Raw genomic sequence first — 24,095 nt, forward strand, 5'->3', positions numbered from 1 at the left:
TTATATAATGTGTTGCATTAAATACTTAGATTGAATCAATTTTATCGAACTAGTACATTTCCGTTGACTTAAGAAACTAACTTCAGAAACATTAAATTTAGAATCGATGTGAAAAATTTATACGAAAAAATGTCTCACGGTTTATATGAAAATCGATGCAAAAAAGGGGTCATAATCTTTTACTGTATTTTTTAATGTTTCAATAATTGTTTCGAACAGAAAAAATAATGACAAATTATTAGAAACGTTAATAACAGACTTAAGACCGAAATGAAGTTTTTTGATCGCAATAATATGAGATACATATATGTAAAATCAAGCAAGCCATTGCTCCCAACGGTTAACTCTAGTTAATCTTGCCTTAGTTACACAGCCGGGCATTTAATCATTAAGATGAAATAAAAAGAGGATGAAGGATGCTCATGTCAGTCTGTCATAAGTTAATTTTTAATCTAGGGAAGTAGCAAATGGGTTTTGACAGCTTTGTGCATATAATTAAGTAATTCAAAGCAAAGGTTGGCTGTAGTAATTATTATTGATGTTTTTTAGTATTAAAAATGTATTATTATTTTAAAATGAGCTCTAGTGAATTTTTCTTAAGTTTTAGAACTAATCAGAGCTAAGAATTAAATCGTACGTTATAATTGTCTCAATAACGACTTCCAACAGTTCCGTACCGCTGACCATACACAATGGTCTTCCTATATACATATATAATTACTATGACGCCCTCTGTATATCATGTACAGAGAACTCTATGTGTAATTGATTTTTTATATAGATTTTTTTGTATGTTAATAAATATCTTAGATATTTACTACGATAAATATTTCATGCATATTTTTTCTTATTATTTTAATAAACCGGTTCACTATTATGTACTAATAATTTTGAGCTTTCTGTGAAATAATAATTACAACAATTTATTTTACATAATTAATTGAAACTCATTTTCAACAGTTATTGAATATTATGAAACTTTTTTAAAATCTAAATAATTTATTAAATATTAACTTACAAAGCTACCTTACGTGTATATTTCAAAACAAAGGTGACAACATTTTTTTTATGTATGAAACATTTTAAACACTGTTATTAGACTGTTACAGCCGGGAAATGGCTGGGAGTTTAAAAACATAATTATTAAATTTTAATACATTAATATAAATATGTATAATAATTATAGATATTTATATTGTATATGTGTGTAATACACAGTAATTCGTCCTAGTTCTGCCCTTGAGATGGATTCGTATAATTTCAGGACTTATCTCCTTTCTACATCGATGCGTACGAATAATTTCAAATACAACGATACAGTCGCTCGGGGCGCGCGCACGCTTTGTTTGTAAGCGCGGGAAATGTGACATTTGTATACAAATAAATATTTGTTTAATAAATAAAAATGCAGTTGATTGTGCTATGCCTTTGCGTCTGTGCGTGTGTTGTCGGTCAGGATATTGAAGCTATGAGGAACATGCCGAAATACGATTCGAGATATGATTATTTAGATGTGGATGGTTTGTTTAATAGCAAACGTCTGGTAAAGAACTATGTTGAATGTCTGGTGAATGGCCAGAGATGCTCACCCGAGGGGAAGGCTCTGAAAAGTGAGTAACTTTAATATATAATTTAAAAAAAGAACTGCATTTTAGAAAACAATATATTTTAAACTTTCTAATAAAACTAATATTTTTACTGTTATTTAAGCTAAAATTCAAGAATATGGACATGTAAATTATTACTGACACAATCATATTTGAATATTTTAATTTTGAGTGTGTATAGATTTTATTTTATGCATATTTAGATATTATATGACAAGGTGTGAAAGCGATAAAATTGGAAATCGATTTAAAATTCTTACAATGTTACCAACATGGAAAAATGAAGTATAATTTTTTTTATCTATATTAATATAATATCTATATATTTATATAACTTAATATACTATAGGGTTATCGACTTATCTAATAAACTCATTTTGCGGTCACTCTACTCGTTAGCTTCGCGGCAATTTATACTGGGCAACCTTGGATACGTATATGATTTAATTTGTGATACATATTAAAAAAATAATAAAGATCATATTTTTTTTATATCTGAATAAGAAATCAAATCTATATAGGAAGAATATTCATGATTTAATTAGTAATGTAATATTTCAACAACTTTCAAATGTTTTTTAATGTTAATTCAGTTTGTTTAGCACATTAATATGTCTTTAACATATAAATACAACTTTCGTTTATGTAAACTTTAAGTTAATGTTATATTTACATTTCATATTTTGAAATGATTTTCTCTTAAATTATTTATTATGATTTAATGAAATAAATTTCGTTTGAATGTTTCAAATCATGTTTATTAATTACCCTTAATGTATTATGACATTAATACTAATTACTACGTAATATTATTTAACTGTGTTTCCAATTACGCTGTCATAGTTATAAAAAAAAAACATAATTGACCAGTGATCTAAAAAATCTAAATATGTCATATATAGTAGCATTAGAATTTTCAATTCATATTTTAATTGAAAATAATGAGTCAAAGTGATGATTAAAAAAATTAAATTAACACACAAATTAAATTAAATTAAATCTCTATGTATTTATGACTGATACTAAACAGATTTTTAAGGAACAATAAAAATATCTAGTTAAAATTAATATGTATGAAAACAGCTTAATTTATTCCAAAAATTTTTGTCACACAAACAGATGCAGCGATATTTCGTCACGTACAATATCTGTGGATACACCAAAAAAAAAAAAATATAAAAATTATGAAGGTGAAGTTATTTTTATTCGTCCAAAAAGTAAAATCCTAAAAAGGCTTTCCTCAAATGAGATGCCATAAATTATGTTGATCATTAACAAAAATATATAAATATATATATTTTATTCGATTTGTCAACTGTCTTAGTAGACGGTATCTCAATAAAGATTGTAGTCGTCATATATTTTATTATAGAAAAATGAAAATGAATTAAAAATCGTTTATTCTCAACGAATAATATCGAAAAAAAAATTCTTCTTGTTTTTGCATTCCACGATGTGTTCAGTCTAATTCAAAACAACGAAACAAAAATTCATATCAATAATATATTAGCAATAATAAACGTCCGAGACTATATTATTTCTTTGAATGTTCGTATCAAGTATATTCACAAAATGAAAATGTGTCTCTATGGGAATCACAGACGATTGTATTCCGTCAAGCGCTAACGTAATTGTTATGATATCAGACCATAAATAAACTGCTTAAAAAAAAATTCTGTCTGTCAGTCCAAGGCCGCATTGGAGTCTTGGGATAGGTAGAAGTATTTAAAGTGATATATTTACATATACATTTCATTTGTTTCAATCAGATATTCCTGAATGTTCATTTTTGTCATGATATAAACTGTAGATAGCACAGAAAATAAAAAAAAGTTATTAACACGCTTACCAGAAATTCGTACGGTCGTCGTCAGTGACTATGTCAATACTATTTGCGAAGATTAATGAATGAAAAACAAGAAATGCTCAGTTTGTAGTGTGAGACAAATTGTTGTAAGTAGACGGGACTAAAATAAAAATACCATTTACGGAACGACGCGACGCTCGGAAACCAGTCCTACCTACTAATGTATATTACCTGATTTAAGAATTATATGTGGCGCATTTTATCAGAAGAAATGATGAAACACATGCTAGTATATTAAAATGACCAGTACGCTTAATACATGTCTCCATTGTCACACTACATACGAAGCGTTTCCCGTTTCTCATTCGATAACTTACCTCAATAGTTAATACTATGCGACAAGATCTGTGAATGAAAAAATGTTAAATGCATTTATTTGAGCTTCTATAATAGGTTAATACTAAACAATAAGAGAACGATAATTTAAAATAAAGGCATTTTAATAATAATTTTTACATAGAATATATAGCATAATTCTCGCTAAATTTAACATACAAAGTTTCGCCCAAATCTCCCCATTTCACAAACAATGAAACGTATGATTGAAAAAAAAATACCTATATTTTTTATTTATTTTCTCTCGCTCATGTTACATTTCTTTTGTTTTGAACAATTTCTTTTTTATAAAAGATTATCACGGATGATGTGAAAACAAAAGAATTAGCATAGCTTTCTACAAATTTAAATAAATAATTTTTATTACTACTTTCCAACGTTATCACGCAATTATATGTATTTTTATCTGATTATGATATAAATATTCTATTACATATTTTGTTGTAAAATGTATAACACATGTTAAACTTTCACTCATTATAAAAAAATACATATGTATATATATATATATATATAATTTACTAATGCTAATGATAATTTAGTTTGGCTTTGCTTGTAAATATTGATGAGCGCTTTCAAGATACTTCAATGTCACATTTGAATAGGTCTAATTTGTTTGAACGCGGTCGTTATTATCGAAATTTACTGTAACGATTATTGTTGAGGTCAGCTCTGATATACTAAATTATGTACATTTGTTTAATATGAAAGCGGTTGTTTTTTGGGAAACGGACCTCAATGGTAAAAAATGTTTTAACATATTTATATATTACCTATAAAGGCGTACTGTTAAAATTACATTTTATATTTGAGTTTATTATGTTACGTTTTTTTTTATAATAGTGAATGAATCATTCTCTCACTTAGAGATTAGCGCAAGTTAAATTTTACTTATAAAACTGTGCGTGGTTTTAAATTCAAAATTAATCAATATCTTTATAAATATTTCAAAATTATCTATGCCTTCTTAGGAAAATAATAAATAGTATCATAATAATAATTTGTAAAAACTTTGTCTGCGGCTTCACTCGAATGTCATTAAGTATGCTACGGTTTTATTAGAGCTTATAATTTATGTACATATAACGTTGTATGTATGTCTTTAGAATAGTTTCTTTATTTATATGAAATATTTAAAAAAATATTGTATGTATATATGAAGATACTCTAAGTAATTTATTATATGACATTCACTACTTACTATGCACAAATATTATAAAGAGTATTATATACACACTGTAAATTATTAAATAAATATCAACGTACATCCATACAGTTATATGACATCAATATGTGAGAATGATTCACAACTGATTAAGCTCGCTTTACACTGGAATGTCGATCACGATCTTTGATAACGGTAGTGTAGAGTACACTTAAAAAATATACTTAATTTTCGTCCTTAGATCCAAATGTTTCAGTTAAATTTAAATTTTGACATATATATATTGAGATTTAAAAATATATTCATAATCAACGACAAAGTCTACTTTAATCGATAATCTGCGACATTTGTAATGTAGTAGTTTTAAAAAACTGATTTTAGAAATCGAATATTCAAAACAATATAAGGTTCTTATTGTTTATTATATATATCTTATAGAAAAAATACACTCACTTTATGTGTATCTAAAAGCTTTGCACTCATATCTATGTATTTAGATGTGAGTGCTAAGTTAATATACAGAAATATATTATGTACCGATTCACACACTTAATTCTGTCGGTTTTTTTTACTCCTTATCTGTACAAACACGTATTGTTTAATCATGAGAAAGTCTTTTTGTGTTGATACATTAAACATTAACTACGAATTGTTTTCGGCACGTAAGTGTGAATCCAATCTAATTGCTTTCTATCATAAACAGTTACAGCTAATTAATTATTCACGCAGCCTCATAAACTTATCAATAAAACCTTCACACACACACACATATTTATATTTTTTTAATTCCCATTTATAAATACTTACCTGACTATTCATATATATGTATTATTTATATATTCTCCTGTCCATCAGTACAGGAATCTTAATATATTGTTACTCTTAAATAATTAATTTCATATACCTATTTATTTTCTTAATAATTTTTGAATTATATTATTTTTAAAAATAAAATTTCGTCAAATAAAGTTATGGAAGCAGTGAACTAGTTGTCCAAATGCTCTGGACAGAGCATTTGGTCGAAGATCAGCTACCGTCCACTGAGAGCAGTATGACGGTGTATGAAAAAAATTATGTTGTCTCTACTCCTATACTTACTACTTCTATACTTTAAGTCTCTACTTCTATACTTTAAGTTCTCACAAAACAAGCCGACGATAGGTTACCATATTCGAGCATTAATTTTATCGAGATAATAATAAATATTCAGTCATATAAACAGCAACTGTGGCTAACTTTATTATCTTTGACTTTATTTCGGCGACGGGATAAATATTTTCTTTACCCTGTTGTCCAATCAGTGGCTACTTCACTAAGAAACAGACGCTATACATTAACAATCACCAACAATAGACATCAACTCCACGATAGTCTTGTTAAGAATAATATAAATTTAATATTTAATCCTAATTTTCTCATCAATACAATTGTTTATAAAAAATAATAAAAGCCTAGTGTGTTTTTTCCCATTCCCCTTCTCATTAATTCTCCCTTTTCTTTTTCTTTGCCTTTTTCTTCTTTGATGGTTTCCTTATACTATATATTAAAATTATTAAACAATTAATTCTTACCAACAACCTAATAGCATACTAGGTTCCGGTCCACTTGTATCGTTTCTTGTTTGCTGCGAAATCGGGAATTTATGTAAGTAGGAGATATGATTTTTATAACACTTTACGTATCAAAAATAATAGCAATCAAACTGAACAAATATTGCACTGATGTGAATGCTTAATAAGATTTAGTACGGCTTTATATATTTTATAATTTGTATTTATAGAAAAAAAAAACATCTAAAAACTAGACTAGGAGAGATATTTGCTTTGGAAGACAATCATTAAAAGAAAAAATATCAGTCAAAACAAATTTGTTATGTGAAAATCACTATATTACATAATAAGTATTTTAAGCAATTATAGCAACGTAATCTTAAAACTATCTTAATTGATCTGTTACCAGCAATGTTAAACGAAAGAATATTTTTTAGTTGGTTTGTGTTGAGAAAAATTTAATTAAAAAAAAAACTATCAATACAAACAAAACAAATTTATTTAACATCATTCATTAGCATAACAACGATTCTTATATCAAAATTAGTATCACACATAACAAACTTATCAGTCAGTACGCCTTATAATACAAAATTTTGTAAAAAAGACAAAAAAAAAAATTTTACGTTTGAACCTTTTTGCCATAAAATCTTATATCTATGAACATAGAAATGCTACAGATTATGCTACAAAAAATTTATAAACAAGTTTTCCTCAGACAGCTCATTACGTACATGTCTATGAAAAAAACTAATCACATAATTATCCCTTATATTGTCGCTAACAATAGCTAGCATAAACATAAGGTGTATATAACACTCGTTAATATAGGTATTTAAGTTGTTGAACAGAAATTAATTAATAAATGAGAATTTTACAGGAAAATAAAACATATTAATGGTCAATAGATTATAAAATGTGTGGCTGGAAAAAAAATGAAGAAATAATACAAAAATAAAATATTATCACAAAATATTACGTTATTCCTCGTTATTAAAGTCAGTATCAAAGACATTCTATGTTATTTATTTATCTCAGATGTTTAAAACATGTTGTTTATGTGACTTAAATATCAATTAAAAAAATATACTTTGTAGATCTGTTATGGCGTATGTTCGATCTTACGGCGTATTATATTTTTTTTTTCTTGCGAATAATATAGAATTCGTGAAATGAAATATATTTAGGAAAAATAGTCATTTACAATAAGTTGATACTTTTTATCTTTAGCGAACACGTACATACAAATGCTTCTCTTAGCTATGAGCGAAGTTTTAACTATATATCATCTAAGCAAAACAAATATATAGGTTGAAGGTACACCGACCCTCCCATAAAGAATAGAATCAGCCAAATTATTGTAAATATCTTCTATTGTACTTAAAAGTATCATATAGGAGTTTATATATTTTATACCAATTAGCTACCTTCCGCGAATTCGATTGTATATTCAGCTTTTATTGGTAATAAAAGACCGAATAATGTTCACATAATATAACACTTCCTTTATAAAAAAAATTGCTAAGAAAGTTCTCAGTATACGGCAATAAACGTGAATCGAATACCGATACGCGACCTTGCGAACAGTGTCAGCTAGCGGTCCCTTGCCATCGTAAACAATACATTGCGGAAATAAACGAGCATTTCACTTTCTTGTGTGGAATGTTGCTGCAATGTAAATAAAATTAGCATACAAATGTTTCAAACAAATAAAGGTCGATACTTTTGTATAATCTCGTGACTTTATTACGGAATTAATTGAAATAATTTCAGATTGATACCCAATAGGGAACTACAGATAATAATATGTAGTTGTAAAAACCTGTGGTATTCAAAGCTTGGTTTTTCTTAAGACTTTGTATGTAAAAGACATCACTGAAATAAAATAAAAATAAAATAGTCTCTTGGATATATGAAAATTTATTTGATTATATAAGTCTTTACTGTTTGTTTAATATAACTTTTATAACTTTACCTGCAGTGGTATTATGTTACGTTTCAAAAAGTATTCAAAATACATATTTTAATACAATATAAAACAAAAATGCCGAGTTTGTTATAAGTTATTCACATTTGTCTACTCGGAAAATTTTAGGCTCAGAAAAAAATCAAAAAAAAATGAAAATAATTTAATTATAATAAGGTCAAACCAAAAAAAGTCCAATTTGGGAGGCTTTTAGACGGAAATATTTTAACTCAAATACTTGTTAACCGCGAAAAGAGTGACATAGATATACCTGTGTGTTACATGTGTTGTAAATACTCTATTTTAGAGTTAATATAAAATTCAATCAAATTAGTTACTTATATTTGACATATTTTCTATATAAAAGACCTTTAATTTATATTCCTCTCTCTTTATATAATAAATAATTTCTATGATCGCAAAGAAATGGCATCTTAACAATGGCGCTGCCTGTTACAATTATGTATGTTATTTGTTGAACCCATAAACATTTATATATATCAATTATTCATGCTTAGGAATAATGATGGTTACATAAAACCTGCGTAGTTGGAACCTCTTCGTCATCCTTAAGGTCTTAGTCACTGGCCGGAAATATGTCATTTTGTTGTTGTTATTAGATAGTGCTTAGAAACTTAGTTCCAAATAGATGTAGAAAATGGCGAATATTTTATCTTAATTTATTGTACAATTTATATATTTTTTTGAACTCCCAACATGCAATCTTTATATAAAGTTTTATCGTGGAATAATTGTAAATAATAAAAACATATATTACAAAAGGTATATCTTTCTATATAAGTTTTCCGCAACATATAAGGATGTGTGGGTCATGCGCTGTCTAAATATAGTTACTGTATAAGTAACTGTACAATTTTAACATATATTTGTTTTACATAAAATTCTATTCTAGTTTTACTATTGTTAAGTATGTATAAAAAAAAATATGTGTTTCAATGAATACATTATAATAGAATAAGTCATATGAACCATAACTGTTTAAGAACTGTTATTTTCCTGTGTAGAAGTAAGTTTTGCTGTTACCTATTAGCATTACCTTTAAGACGAGGCCACTGTGTGTTACGGTCATAGTGCAATGAACTCGTATTTTATATTTTGAATATAAAAACTCATATAATACTCATCATAATGTTCTTAAGTTTGCAGAAAAACTTAAATCATTGTGATTAAGAACATAATTTCATCTCAAACACCGTGTATTTATATACATGTGATATGTATACCTTTTACACCTTATTACCACGTATACGTACATTTTTTAATTAGTTCATTAAATTTTAATTTCTTGTTTAAAGCTTTATTTCTTAAAGTTTTTATTTAACAGCACCATGCACCCCAGAAATCTTGCATTTATATAAAATCTTTTTACCTTTTAGTTCCTGTACGATTTTTACATACAGATGACAGTCAGAATGACAGATACACATTTTTTTTTAATAAATATGTTAGCTCATTATCCTTAGTACACAGCCACCCTTGATGTCAATCAATAAAACATTTATTACAATGTGTACATTGTCAAAGTATAATGTCGGATGTTTCTAAACAAGTAATTGTATATAATAAGATTCAAATTATTCATGCACATATATAATATGTGAAATAATAGCCGTGTTATAGTGGAACCAGTTAACCTTTTCCGTTCTGAATTACCGGTACTTAAACTTATCGTTGGTAATGGTGTGAATGGTACTAGCTGTTATTATTTAGATATATATACAACAGTTATTAAAGGAAAAATTTTATTACGTCGCTTCATTTTCGTCCGTCTATCGCGTTACATTACAGCGCTGGCTGTAGGGAGGGGGAAACGTGACAAGTTCTTGTCTCTTTAGGGAATCTTTATATGGCGGAATGAAATGGTCTCAGTTTAGTACCTCGTGTCAAAATTTAACAATAGGTATGCATATTAACTTTGAAGCGAATAGTTCTCCAATTTATTTTTTATAATTACCCGATAACTAAAAAAATTATAAGATTATTAGATTAATATTTAAAAGGATATTTCAATGACCATAATATTTTTTTTAATTATAGATTTTACCTTTAATCCGACAAAAAGCTACACTAACATCGTCATTTGATAAAACCCAACACATTTTTTAGTATTAATTACTTAAGTCGAATGTACCAACAAATTTAATGCTTTTTTTTAATTAATCAACGTTTTAAAAATGAAATAATTCCCTGAATAAAAAAACCAAACCTAACGTTTTTAAGATTGTGAGCTCTAATGCAGAGACAAGATTTATGTTTATTGAAGATAAATATTACATACTTTATAACATTATAATAGTTACTGTAGTCTATAATGAGAACTTATTATGTGATTCTAAGAGTGTCCACAGTTAATGAATATCTTTACATTTTAGAGCTGATCTTATGATATCTTATCATAAGATCAGCTCAATCAGATCAATCATTCAAGGTAACTACTTCGAAACATCGACCCGAGAAAACTAGAAGAGACGGGTAAATTTTTCAAAGAATGTCTTAATGTCCTATTATAAATAAATATTTAAACTTCAGAAAATATTGTTATTTTAAAATGTTTTTCTAATATAATTTATTTATACGATTACGGATTTAGTGTGGTTTTAATAGGTACAAAAAAATTTACCCCTTCGATAAGGATATCCGTTTACTTTAAGTCGCACTCATGTGAGAAAGTATATATTTTTTTTATAAAAAATTAACATTAACGGTACGAAAAGCAAAGTAATTAATTTCATTTTAATAAGAAATAAGAATTAAATTATATTAAACCAAAATAAATTTTCCGGAAAGCTATTTCATTACTCGCACAGCAAAAATGTCATGAACTTCATTTTACATATTCATATCTAAATTGTTTCCTTTCGGAATTGTTTCATTTAAATTAATTTTATAAATTAAATTTAATGAATTTAATATGAGTTGTGAATTTTTTTATAATATTTATTTCTCAAGGAAAACTTCGTAAATGTAAATGAAACTTATTAAATATTAATATATATCCTGATAATAAATATCTCAGATTAACTTATATAGTCTGAAACTTTTGTCGTTGTACAAAAATACTTATAGTATTCCAATACAGAGGTGGTACTATTTGAATGATCTGGTATCGGAAGGTCTGAAAATGTATGCTTCGAATATAAAATACGTCTTTGTGTTTTAATGTAATAAATATGGCCAATGAAAAGTAAAGATATATTTAAAATTGACGAAAATATACGATATCATACCGACGACATTTATAATAATTGAAATATAGAAGAAAGCTCTCTATAATCAATAATTAACTGAAGTAAAATACATGGACATTGGGTATGGGGAACATTGAAACACTAAGTTATAAGTCATTAATTAAAAAATATCTATTCGGTTGAGTTTTGGCAATACTTGATATAAAATTTTTATGATAAATTTAACATAACTGATTGAGTAGATGTTTAGATAATATTATTATTTCTTTTTAATGTTATGTGTAACCGGTTAGTGCATGACATAAAAAAAGGAACTATATTACTTCTCAAAAATCGTCTTAATTGGCGTAATTATATTTTTTTTATAAAAGATTTAAATATCAATACGGAATTTTCCGTCAAAAACTTACTCGTTTTATAATATTATACAATAACACAATCACAAACAACATATTGAGTGATGCCGGCCGTTATATAACAAGGTCGAATATCAAGAATACCGCATATTATTGTTCGATTTAACAAAACTTTTACTTTCATCCGTCAAAAATAATTTAAAAAATCAGTGTTTATTTTCTATAACATATTTGTAATAATAATTTTATATAAAACTCTTAATTAAGGCGGAGGTGAAATAGCTGTTTAATGAAACCCGAAACAATAGACATCTTTTCATCTGGCTTTTGTTTGTTTGTTGGAATTTAAATTCACAGACGTTTCTGGATTTTGGTCAATTAAGATTTTTAGCGTTACCTTATCTCGCGTACAATCAGTATAAACAGGTTGACTAAGCCAACGTCGAAAACTTGTTTATGAAATAAAGTATTATTAAGAAAAAAGTTAATAGCATTTGAATAATCCGTATGTTCCCAATAGTAAGAACGTATCGTACCTCCATAGTTTGTCTATGGTACAAGGTCCATACAATTGTTAATAATTGGTATAGACAATCAATATTCTGCAAGACACAAATCATTCATTAGTTTTTTCCATTCGCCTTCACCATTCATTCAGAGTTTAGTAAGGCCAATATATAATAGCAAAGATAAGAGATAATTACAATTAATTATCTCTGACTGACTGACTTATTTTATGGTTTCAAATCATGACCTCAAACTTTATATTTAAAAAATTAATTTCATTTGACACTTTATAACACGTAACGAGGAAGTACAACGTAAACAAACATTTGTATGCAAGTGAGTTTAATTACTAAGAATTGATCAGAATAAAACCGACACAATGTGAGTCAACTCGATGCATTTCATAGAACAGATATATCACTCATCTCTTATCGATATTTGCATAGATTAAATAACTACGGGAAACGACGTGTGTGAGCCGCGAAAAAAAAAATGATAAAAAAAAAATAAACAAAAACACATTCGCTTTTTAAATTTCCTTAATTCAATTTATATTATTTTAATTTGTATTTAATTAATATACAGTATACAAGAGCTTAAGATTTCTATAAGAAACTGTGTATCAAAACAAGCCTCTGCAAAGGTCAATATTCTATTAAGCATTAGTTTGATAACAAGCTATTTAAAATTCTAGTCACATTTATATATGTACCTGTTGAATTTCAATGTAAATAAAGTACTTAAAAATCTAAACAAAAATTTTTATCAAACGTCTATTAACGTCACGTCAAAGCAATTACATGATTTACAGAACAATATATTTATATAGTATTATTTAGTTCCTACAAATAACAATCACATTGTTTTTATATTATCGCAATGGCAACAATATTGACTTCAAAAAGGCATATATACGGTCGAATAAGAAACCTCCTCCATTTTGAAGTCGGTTAAAAAGCAGTAGAGTATATGTTACTTATATTATTTATAAAATATATCTGAGATGAAATATTCGTTTAGATACAAAATAAATACCTGAATATACATAATTACTAACATTAAAATTACATAGGAACAGACTTCGACAGACCAGATTTAAGAAATATAGATTTGTTTTGTTTTGAAAACTAGAGCTACCTCAAGGTTAAGTAATTTTAAGCTTACTACCTTCATATTTTGAAAATCGAATGATCTTTTTTACTCATTTTTACTTACAGGAATAAATAATGAAAATTGCATTTTTATTTGTACCATGTAGTTTTATTACAAATAAAATATACAGTATTTACTTATATGAAATGAAAGACAACCTTAATTTTTACTACAAATTTAATACTGCTTGATCATTTGAAAAAAGTAATTTACTTTCTAGAACCGCCTAAACTGGTTTGTACGTTCACATCATTTAAGATTATTTAATAAACGCTGTAAACGTTATACAATCTTACGTTATGACCGACAGTTTGTCTGTTAAAACGATTATACAGTGTTGAATAAAAAACATGTTCAAATGTATATTTCGGAAGATCATTCGTAGAAAAATGGAAGGCAAAAAACAAAATTTTTCATGACTTACCTAACTAACCTGGTGAATAAAAAAAAATGAACTTAATTTAAGAAATAAATGTACATTATGCATATGCAATTAAAAAAGGATATACAAAAATCAGTTCAAAACAAATTAATTGTTATTTTTTATGTCCATTAGTAATAATAACTTTATTACCTAATTAAGAATTAGGCAAAATACGGGCTGGATGTAATTTAAGTGTTGCATCAAAATATATGTTTAAGAATTTAACTGTGAATCTAAATATAGCAAAGGAACATTTAGGAACATAAATTTTTATTGCCTCACATTAAGCAAAGCAATAATTTAATACAATCGTAATAAATTTGAAGCTTTTCGACACTAAAACTAATGAAAATCATTACATATTACGAGATATATATTTTTTGTAATAAAAATAAATATAAGACCTATTTTTTTACAGGACTTTTGCCTGAAGCATTAAGGACGAAATGCGTTCGGTGTACGGAGAGACAGAAAAAAATCGCTGTTAAAATTATTAAACGTTTGAAAATCGAATATCCTGACGAATGGGCAAAACTGCAGTCCAAGTGGGACCCGACTGGCGACTTCACTAGATACTTCGAGGTGTTCCTAGCTAACGAGCAATTCAATTCGATTTCCGGAGAGGGTAAGATAGAAGGAAATATGATTTATATGATTAAGCTTCCTTTTAAGGTCGTATCGGAATTGACTCGAGAATTCATAACGAACTAGGAAGATGAAAGGTTTGCTCTTGATTATTAATACTTTTTAAACTTCCGGAAGTTATCGTTGAAAAAAAGATTCCATATAATAAAATAGAATTATAACATTTTCAATGTCAACATGTATATCTACATGGTACACCTAACAAATGGTAAACGCTTTACCTGAATGCAATTTACGCAATTTTGTGTCATTCAACGAATTGCTAACAAAAAGTAAAATGTTATTCGGCATTCAAATATCGTTTAATAACCAGTTTGGCAGTTGCTTTGTTATTTTTAAAATTAATTATTTTGTTTATCGCTTTTTAATTCCCTGGTTTCGTCATCAGCTCAAAATTCAGATGTATATTTTATTCACATCTTAACGTAATATTTTTTTATAGAATATATATATTTTTATATCTCTAATATAATATTAATGGCAAAAAGTCACGTTGACAGATCGTCTGACCGTTTTCCTGTTACAGGAAAATTAAATTGAAAATAGAAAAAAACTAGAGTACCTTTGTTCACAAAAACAATAATAGATTTGTATATATATAAAACCGAACAACTATGTACACTGTAATATATATATATATATTATTTAGAATATAATTATAATAAATAATTAAATCGTATATGAAATAAAATTATAATTTAATTGCAAGATATATAAAAACAATAACAATATTTTTTAACTATTCACGTTAATGAGTCAATCAATTTTGTGTCGGAAGTATACTATTAATTTTAATTGTGGCAACACCAACGTTATATTTAAAACAAAATAACTAAGAGCAAATAAATTGAATCAGTAGTTAGGAACACACTGTTAGAATCATTCCAGCACATATATTAAACAGGAAAACAAAGTGGTTTATTATATAAATATCTTTATGTATACGTAAAAATATATAATAAATTCCATAGTCACTACATTAATGATGGAAGCGTTTGTTAGTGTCCTTGTTTCTATTTGAATCTCCTATTATTTGCAACTGTTTATACAAGACGTCCTTAAAATTAAAATGTAACGGTTAAATAACGAAAAAACACTCAATTCAATGTGCTCATTAAATAATATAATTTATCAATAAAAAAATCCAAAACAAAATATTGACATATGTAGCAAGCTCAATTAATTTTATTTTAATTCAATCATTATTCCAAAATTATTTTAATGTTACAGTCATGATTATTAATTTTACCTATTCGTATAATTAATTTCTATCAGCACCGAATTTGATGGTAACGAAAGAAAATAATACACAGGTAACGAACCATCTCTGCCGTCTCTGCCATCTCTACCACCTCTACCACCTCTGCCACCGCTACCACCGCAAACAAGCTCACCACAGCCAGCGACCACAGCACCAACCCCGCCCCGGCCGTTGCTGCTGAACAGGTATTTCATATACGCTGTTAATAAATTAAACCCTCAGTAATATATTTATAAATAAATTCTCAGTCTCTTAGTCTCTCATTATTTAATTATAACCTAAAAACAGTCTAAACCGAAGAGAAATCAAATTATTAAAATTTCATACTTACATTTCTCGGTCCGTCAACAGAAATTTTAACAATACAATGTTTTAAATACAATGGAATTAAATACATTTTCATTCGTATATATTTTTCGTTATTGAATCTTCGTATTAGTTATCGAATGAAGAACCGGAGACGCCGCGTATGGAAGTGACGGTTCAAATATGGGTTAAGATTATTAAAGGAAATATAAGCCATCTCTACTGAAGCATTTTTTTATGAAATTTTATTTAACATTTTATTGACATTTTTATTTAATAAAATATAATTTTACGACTACAGCACCTTCACCTCAGCTTCCCTTCACGAGTCCCCGATATTAATTAATGGTTTAAAAATTGAATTTTTATTATATTTTCGTGTTAGTTTGACCTAATGAATGGAGTGCTCAGTCGACCTCTCGTTAGCAGCTAATTTCTTAAGACGTCCTTCTATAATACTTTTACTAATATGTAATTAATTAATACGGCCTTTCAGCCAAATTAGCATTTACATTTTACACTATAGCTATATTTATATATATTTATATGTAGGAAACAAAATCATCAACGATACGTACGTACCTACCTACCTAATCTACCTAACCTACCTACCTAAAGGCTAACCTATCTACCTACCTAACGAATGTACCTACTACGGGTTTTTTTATTATTTTAAACTACATACTCCCGACGTTCCGGTTACTATGCAGCAAGCGTGATCACGGGCAGACGAGACGAGAATGATTGCCGCTAAAATAACAAAAAAAACGCGCAATATGCACATCCGAAAATACTAGTTTCACTTAAATTAATATTCGTGAAAATCTTCATTACTATTATAATAAGCATGAAACGTAAAAGTTACATAGAAATTAATAATTTTTTTATTAAAATGGATGTATCAGAACCGTAGTGTAATAGACGAGTTGTTACTTACGTAACTGTGATTCAAAACCGCGTATATAACGTGCGAGGAACTATCAATAGAACACATTTGCCTTAAAACACGATTCTATGAGACGCGACACATATCTTTAAGTATTTAGTCTCATTAATCGTACTAAATATAAGACTCTGAATGATATTACATTACACATATACCTAAATCTAAAATAATTATTATAAAATTTCAATCGGTCGTTAAATAAATCGGACTATTAAAATCGATTATAAGCGTTTTAATAATGTCAATTTTTTTACTACGACATTTAGTATGAGAGAATAAAAAAAACAATATTTAAAAACTAATAAAATCAAGGCTAACGACTCCGTTGTAGAAAATCAGCTGGTGTTAGGACATGGACGGTTTTTTCGCTAATTTTATAATCTGAACCGCGAACGAACAGATACTATTGTTCAAGGTGTGTCACAATGCATTGACGAATTCATTGGTTTCTTATATTAACAGTATGGCAAGTAGGATGCACATGTTTTGTATCTTAAATATATATTGTCTGTTATATCAGTAGAATATTTCCAGAAAAATACACGTAACACCCCTCTGGTTATGTCTAAATATTTTCAAATTATATTTGCAATAGTAAAAAAACTCGATTATAACATTCTTTATTTAACTACGATATAATTAATTGTCAGTATGAATATAATATAAAAAGCAATATATAATTTCTACTTGATCTTGACTTATCTTTTTACCTATATTTTTTTATCTGTATTAAATATAAGATATATATAGGGTATATATATATAAGGTATATATATATAAGGTATATATTAATTACTTGTAAATGACTCTTTTTTTTAAATACTCTCATATATTATGGCCACTGTAGCTATTCACTACACAATGAAGGCGACACTCCCACGATGTTGGCGTGTCGGAGAAAGACAAAGTTAATGACGACATAATCAAACATTAATAAACTAAAACTAACATAATTGTTGAATACATCCTAGCGATGTATATTATAAAGACGTCTCTATAAACAAATAAATCTGTAGTTATAAACGAAAAGTGTTATTCAATCTTTGTCATAAAAATATATTTAACTTGATTTCGTATAGACATACGTATAATCAAATTATTATAAGACAACTCTAGACGGTATTAAAAAATATCGTAAAGGTATAATATCTTAAAAATATCGTTTAAATTCAGTTACAAGAGCATAGCTTTTATGTATATATAAAAAATTATAACGGTATTTTAACGGCATCATTATACATTTAAATGAAAACTAATATTTTTCGGATATACTACGCGGTTTTTATTATTAAAAAAAAACTACATAATCCCGACGTTTCGGCTGCTTTTCAGAAACCGTGATCACGGGCAGACGAGATCTTGTCCGAAAAATATTCGTTTCATTCAAATGAATAAAACTCGCGAAAATCTTAGATCTCATCATTATACATATTGTCATATAGCCACGTTGTATCGAGATACAATTTTCTTTCATAGCAACCCTGAGAATACTTACCATCTTTTAGTTTTGTCCTTCAATCATACATAATTTGATATTATGACGTGAGAAGACTTATAAATGCGTAAACTTAAAAAAAAAACTCTCTCTGTTTAATTTCTTAAAATTCGTGGTTAAGATTACATAACAAATGTTTAAACGTTGCAAATTTTTTAAAATTAATCTTATTCAAAAATTATTATGGTAAGTAAAATGAAATATAATCTCGTTTTCCAGGTTTGCTGATGAGGTTATGGAGGTGAGTCCTTCGTCCGCTGTGACGCCGATGCGACCATCTACTACGAGGCCTACCACCTCTAAGCCCGCCACAGTGAGGCCTACCACCACAAGATCACCTACAATGAGACAACCGGTGCCACCCAGGTAACAAATATTACAACACTTAGGATTTTTACTATCATAATATTATATGTTGTGGACCAAGTGATAAATTGGTAATTTTTCATAATGACCGGGTATGAAATAGTCAAACACGAGAGCAATTCGATAAAAATTATTTAAATAATCAAATTTACCGGACATTACACATAATGTCAAATGATGGTTTTATATAAATATTTAATTACAATAGTTTTTATTATTGCAGTATTAGGTTAGTTTAGGTTATGTTAAGAACTGTAGACATTATTAATAATGCCCTCATTTATCGCTTAGCCCGTAACATATATATATTAACTAAGTTCTTTCTCTCTGCATATTAATTCAAATTATCTTGTTTATATTAAAAGTCATACATTCTACATGAGTATGCAATGGCCAGTTGTCGTGATGGGATCCAATAAAATATTTTTTTTATACACAGCGTAGCAACCATGGCCCGTGGCCCAACACTTATAAAATAATACGAGTTCAAAATGAGAGAATCTGAGTTGGAAACGTCTCATATATTTTTCCTTTAACGACATTCCACAATCAGGTTCTGAGATCGGAACAGAATGTTCTTGATCCTTTTTTATGTTAATTTAAATAAAATTGTATTGGAAATTTGATGATCGAGGAGTGACGCAGTTAATTACATAATATAAATAAGTGTGTGTGTGTGTGTGTCTATTCATAAGCAACATATAACTTGAGCCGAATTTCAATCACAGATAAATCACGAATCTTATAAATAGATTAATATATTTCTATGGGATTTCCCAAATATACCAAAGCAGGTACTCAAATTATATTTTATAGTCTTAATATTATTTCTAGAATTATTCCATCAAATGATTTCCTTAATAATAGTTTTTCTTTAATCTAAACATTTCTTGTTTTTGTTTTTTTTTTTTCGTTAACAAAAACAAAGTAACTCTGACATGATTGTTTATAACCTCTGGTACAATCTGAGCTGAAACGGATTACTTTGATGTACTAATATAATACTGAAGTAAGTACTATTTAAAAGATTCAAATCTCATAATATATCTTATTAAGAGACTAGTCACACGCCTAATAAGAGCTTACACCGTGACACGCAAGTCTGGTCATGACTGTATGAACTTTTGTCATTCTATATTTAAACTTGCCATGCCATCGCCGACGATCTTGATCTTTAAACCTTGAAATGAACCTGTATTTTTTATTTCAGTTTTTTACAAAATTTCAACTCGCTTCGTAATTTGTCCGAAAACATGTAATTTTAAAAGTAGTAGTAGTAGCTAATTCTAAAAGTAGCTAGTAATTTTTTCGTTTTTTTTCTATTGTACGTATATCCAGCTAGTGATCAAACTACTTTGGACTTCTACAAATAATAATTTTAAAAATATGAAAGATTATAAATGTATTATACTTATTAAAAAAAAAAAATATATTTCTTAAACGCGACAATTCCATAGATTTGAAATTAATAAAAATATAATGCAATTATTAAAATTCGTTACGAACTACTGAGATTATATAATTAAATCGCTTAACGTGCTAAATGTATGCTTCTGGTTTCCAAGACAATGTGCGTTCTAATTTTAAAACTACATATTTTAATGAACACCCTCAGAGCCAGTTTAGTTGTTCAAAAGTTACCGTTTACGTAAATATATATATATATATATATATACGTAATATATATGTATATATATATATTTACGTAAAGGGGAGATAATAAGAGGATAATTATATATATATATATATATATATATAACTCTTAAAGTTATAATATTTAAATCTCATAATACATTTATCAGGAACTGGGGCAAATTAATTACGTTGTAGATTCCATTTAGTAAATAATTAGTGTTAATTTTCCATTGATGTAAATGATCACGTAAATTATGTTTTATATGTAAAATGATGTTTACTTAGTAATTACAGCAGGTGGGCGTTTTGGTACTGTAACAGGAAGATATTATATGTTAAGTAGTAAAATTCTACGTCACTAGCTAGAGCCAACGAGACGAGATAAATTTTGTAAATAAACTAGTTGTACACTAATTAACTCCTACATTGACAAGCTTTATATTTTAAGATTGTAGTGGTTTTTATCGTTTAAAATGTAAATGGCATCACAGTAGCAATGAAACATTTTTTTATTTAAATATTATATTTTTTTAGTTTACCTCGTCTATGGAAATCAGATAAATTTTTAAACGGAGTTTTTGTTCACTTTAAATGTCTACTTCATCTGTATTTTAATTTTGGATTTGCTTGCATGGAAATAATTTATATTTTGTTTTGTACTCTAAAAAATATAATTCACTAATTTTAACGGATAATAATAGGATTTTTTTTTATTCAAGTGGGTACTAAAAAGAAAAAGCGACCTACTTAGATGTGTGTTTATCTCAGAGCCCTCTCATTGTAATCTTAACATGGAAAAGCTTTTAGTTTTAAGATGCTTAGACTGAGATGGGGATATCACATAAAAAATATATATTTAATTCCTTAGTATGAACGTAAAGTTCTTTACAGAGTTTTATACATGGCAACACTATGCTGAATAACGATAAGGCTCAAAACTACTCGTGTCCTGAGCCGTCAAAAATTTTACAAAAATAAATGATATCTACAAACACAGTTTGATATATTACAATGTTTAATTAATTTCTAACCTCATAATAATTGTATGTATTTCCAGACCCACACCAGTGTCCTGGGCCAACGCTGGTTCTGAATCAATGCCAACTCGTTTCACTTTACGACCGACAAAATCTGAATTGCCTCTACCATATTCCACGGCAATAACGCTGATCGATCAAATTGGAATCAAAATTATAAGAACGACTGAACTCGTCACCGACATATTAAAAAACACAGTCCGAGCTGTTGTTGGACGGTAGACAGTGACGTTTGATGTTTGACAGATATGACATTTAATACTAAATTATTTATATAAATACTGTTTGGGTTTAATTTATCGAAAATGTTATCTGTTATTTACTTGTAAGAAATAATTTGTATGTAGCTGTAAGGTAAATTAAGTTATATAATGATAATTTGATACGAGATTACTAATTATTGTAGTGCTATTTAAGTTTTAAATATATCAAAACGAGACAAATAATATTTGTTTCCATAATTTGTTGTGATTATATTGTATGATAAACTATGTTGCTCTCATTGCGAACAGATTAAAGATAAGCGTTCTAAGTAATGGGCATTATAAGTTCAACTGTATGAAAAATAAAACATTATAGAAATTTCACAAAATAGAATAGAAACAAACCAGTGAATCAATAAATATTCGATCGCCATTAATTTTTGTTTTATTTTAATGTAACAACTGTAGTTTTAAAGCTTATGTATAATTTTATTCACTCATAATATTCAAAAAGAATTGACTTAGTACTGAACTACCTCAGTCGATGCTGATTAGTATTTATATTTGGACTCTACAGTTATCTGATTTTAACATAATAAAGATATAATTATGTTTGATGATTGCTTATTATTGCAAGCTTTACTTTAAACTTTAAAGCACCTATAATAAATGATAAATAGGATTAGTCTGGAAAATTCTATTTTGACTATACTTAACTTGTTTAAAGTTAATTTAATATTTTTTTAGTATACCCTCAACCTGAAATTGACCCTTAAACTTATTCAATAAAAAACAAATAAGAAAAGACCGAGCGTATTACACTTCAATATTTGTAATATTACATACATATTTGTAATATTACTCTCGAGAGTATAAATGATTACTTGCCTGTAATCTCCTTCCTATGGCAGAGTATATGAACCATAAAAAGTATAATTTTATGCCAGTCATGTTTCATTAATTTATTGTACCATTAGAATAATCCTACAAGCTAGCTAGAGCTTGATGACGATTTTGATACATGAACGAAACGCTATTCATAAATGTCTCGTATCTCCTCCATTCTACACAACACTGGCAGAATATTCTGTTCCCGTCTTTGCACGGATGAAGACCATATTTAAAACAACCAACCAGTCATAAATCTGTCACAAATAGTACATATCTTGTAATGGTTCTGTTAAAAATATATTAGAGGAACTGAAAATCTTGTAGATAGAAAAAAGAGAATATTTATTTTTATTAAAAACTAATATTTTTGTTTTAAATTACGTAAACAAAACCCAGTGCAATACTATATTCTTTATTCAACATTTTTCATAACTGAAAAGTATTTTATTTAAAATCTTATTATTTTCAAATTTCCAGTGTTGTTACATTTATTTAATATAAACAATAATTAAGTTCTAAGTAGTAAAATTTAATTATTTCCTTTTGAAATTATCGTCCCGCTTCGATGAGCTTCGAGAATCCTTGGCGTAATACGAAATAAATAGATTCCCTTTAGAGTTGAGATAATGGTCCAAGAAACGCCCTGCAGCTGCCCTCCTCTCACTAGGTACTTACCTTTCTAGCAAATTGGAATCATCAATACTTATTAATTATTATAAACATAATATAGTTTCTTTGACTGTAGATATCATGTTGGAATTTCATTATTATTCTATTTTAGGTTTATCGTGGAAGTGAAAGGTTATCGTTGTAATAAACATGAGTTGATACGTAGGTATGACTTAACAATTTAATAAATGCTGAAAATTTTAATAAATAACTGTTATTAAAGAGAGAGAGAGAAATTGACTTAAACTTTGTCATGCTCGATTTACACACGCAATCTTAAAATATAACACGAAATGAAATCAAACACAGGCATTAAAAATGAATTTTAAACTCATGTGTCACATATTTCTTAAAATGATGTATATAAATGGTGTACAGTGTATGGGTTCAGTAAGATAGATTAAAAAAAAGATTTTTTTTTTATTTAAAGCACATATATTGAAAATAACGTTATTTGATTTTAATGTATTTATTTATACCTAATAAACAAATAAAATTCACT

The 24,095-nt window shown here is 27.5% G+C and overlaps 1 protein-coding gene across 1 annotated transcript; it reads left to right on the plus strand.

The window, feature by feature from the left end:
- The first annotated feature begins 1,301 nt into the window (after positions 1–1,301).
- On the plus strand, positions 1,302–22,470 carry LOC116772069 (actin-binding protein WASF2-like). The gene is made up of 5 exons (XM_032664103.2): positions 1,302–1,610; positions 14,558–14,764; positions 16,098–16,230; positions 19,012–19,158; positions 21,851–22,470. Exons 1-5 carry the CDS (start codon positions 1,406–1,408, stop codon positions 22,050–22,052), a joined length of 894 nt encoding a protein of 297 aa, XP_032519994.1. The 5' UTR covers positions 1,302–1,405; the 3' UTR covers positions 22,053–22,470.
- Positions 22,471–24,095: the final 1,625 nt, after the last annotated feature.

Source organism: Danaus plexippus (genome assembly GCF_018135715.1).
Source record: "Danaus plexippus chromosome 16 unlocalized genomic scaffold, MEX_DaPlex mxdp_31, whole genome shotgun sequence".
NCBI classification, from domain to species: Eukaryota; Metazoa; Arthropoda; class Insecta; order Lepidoptera; family Nymphalidae; genus Danaus; species Danaus plexippus.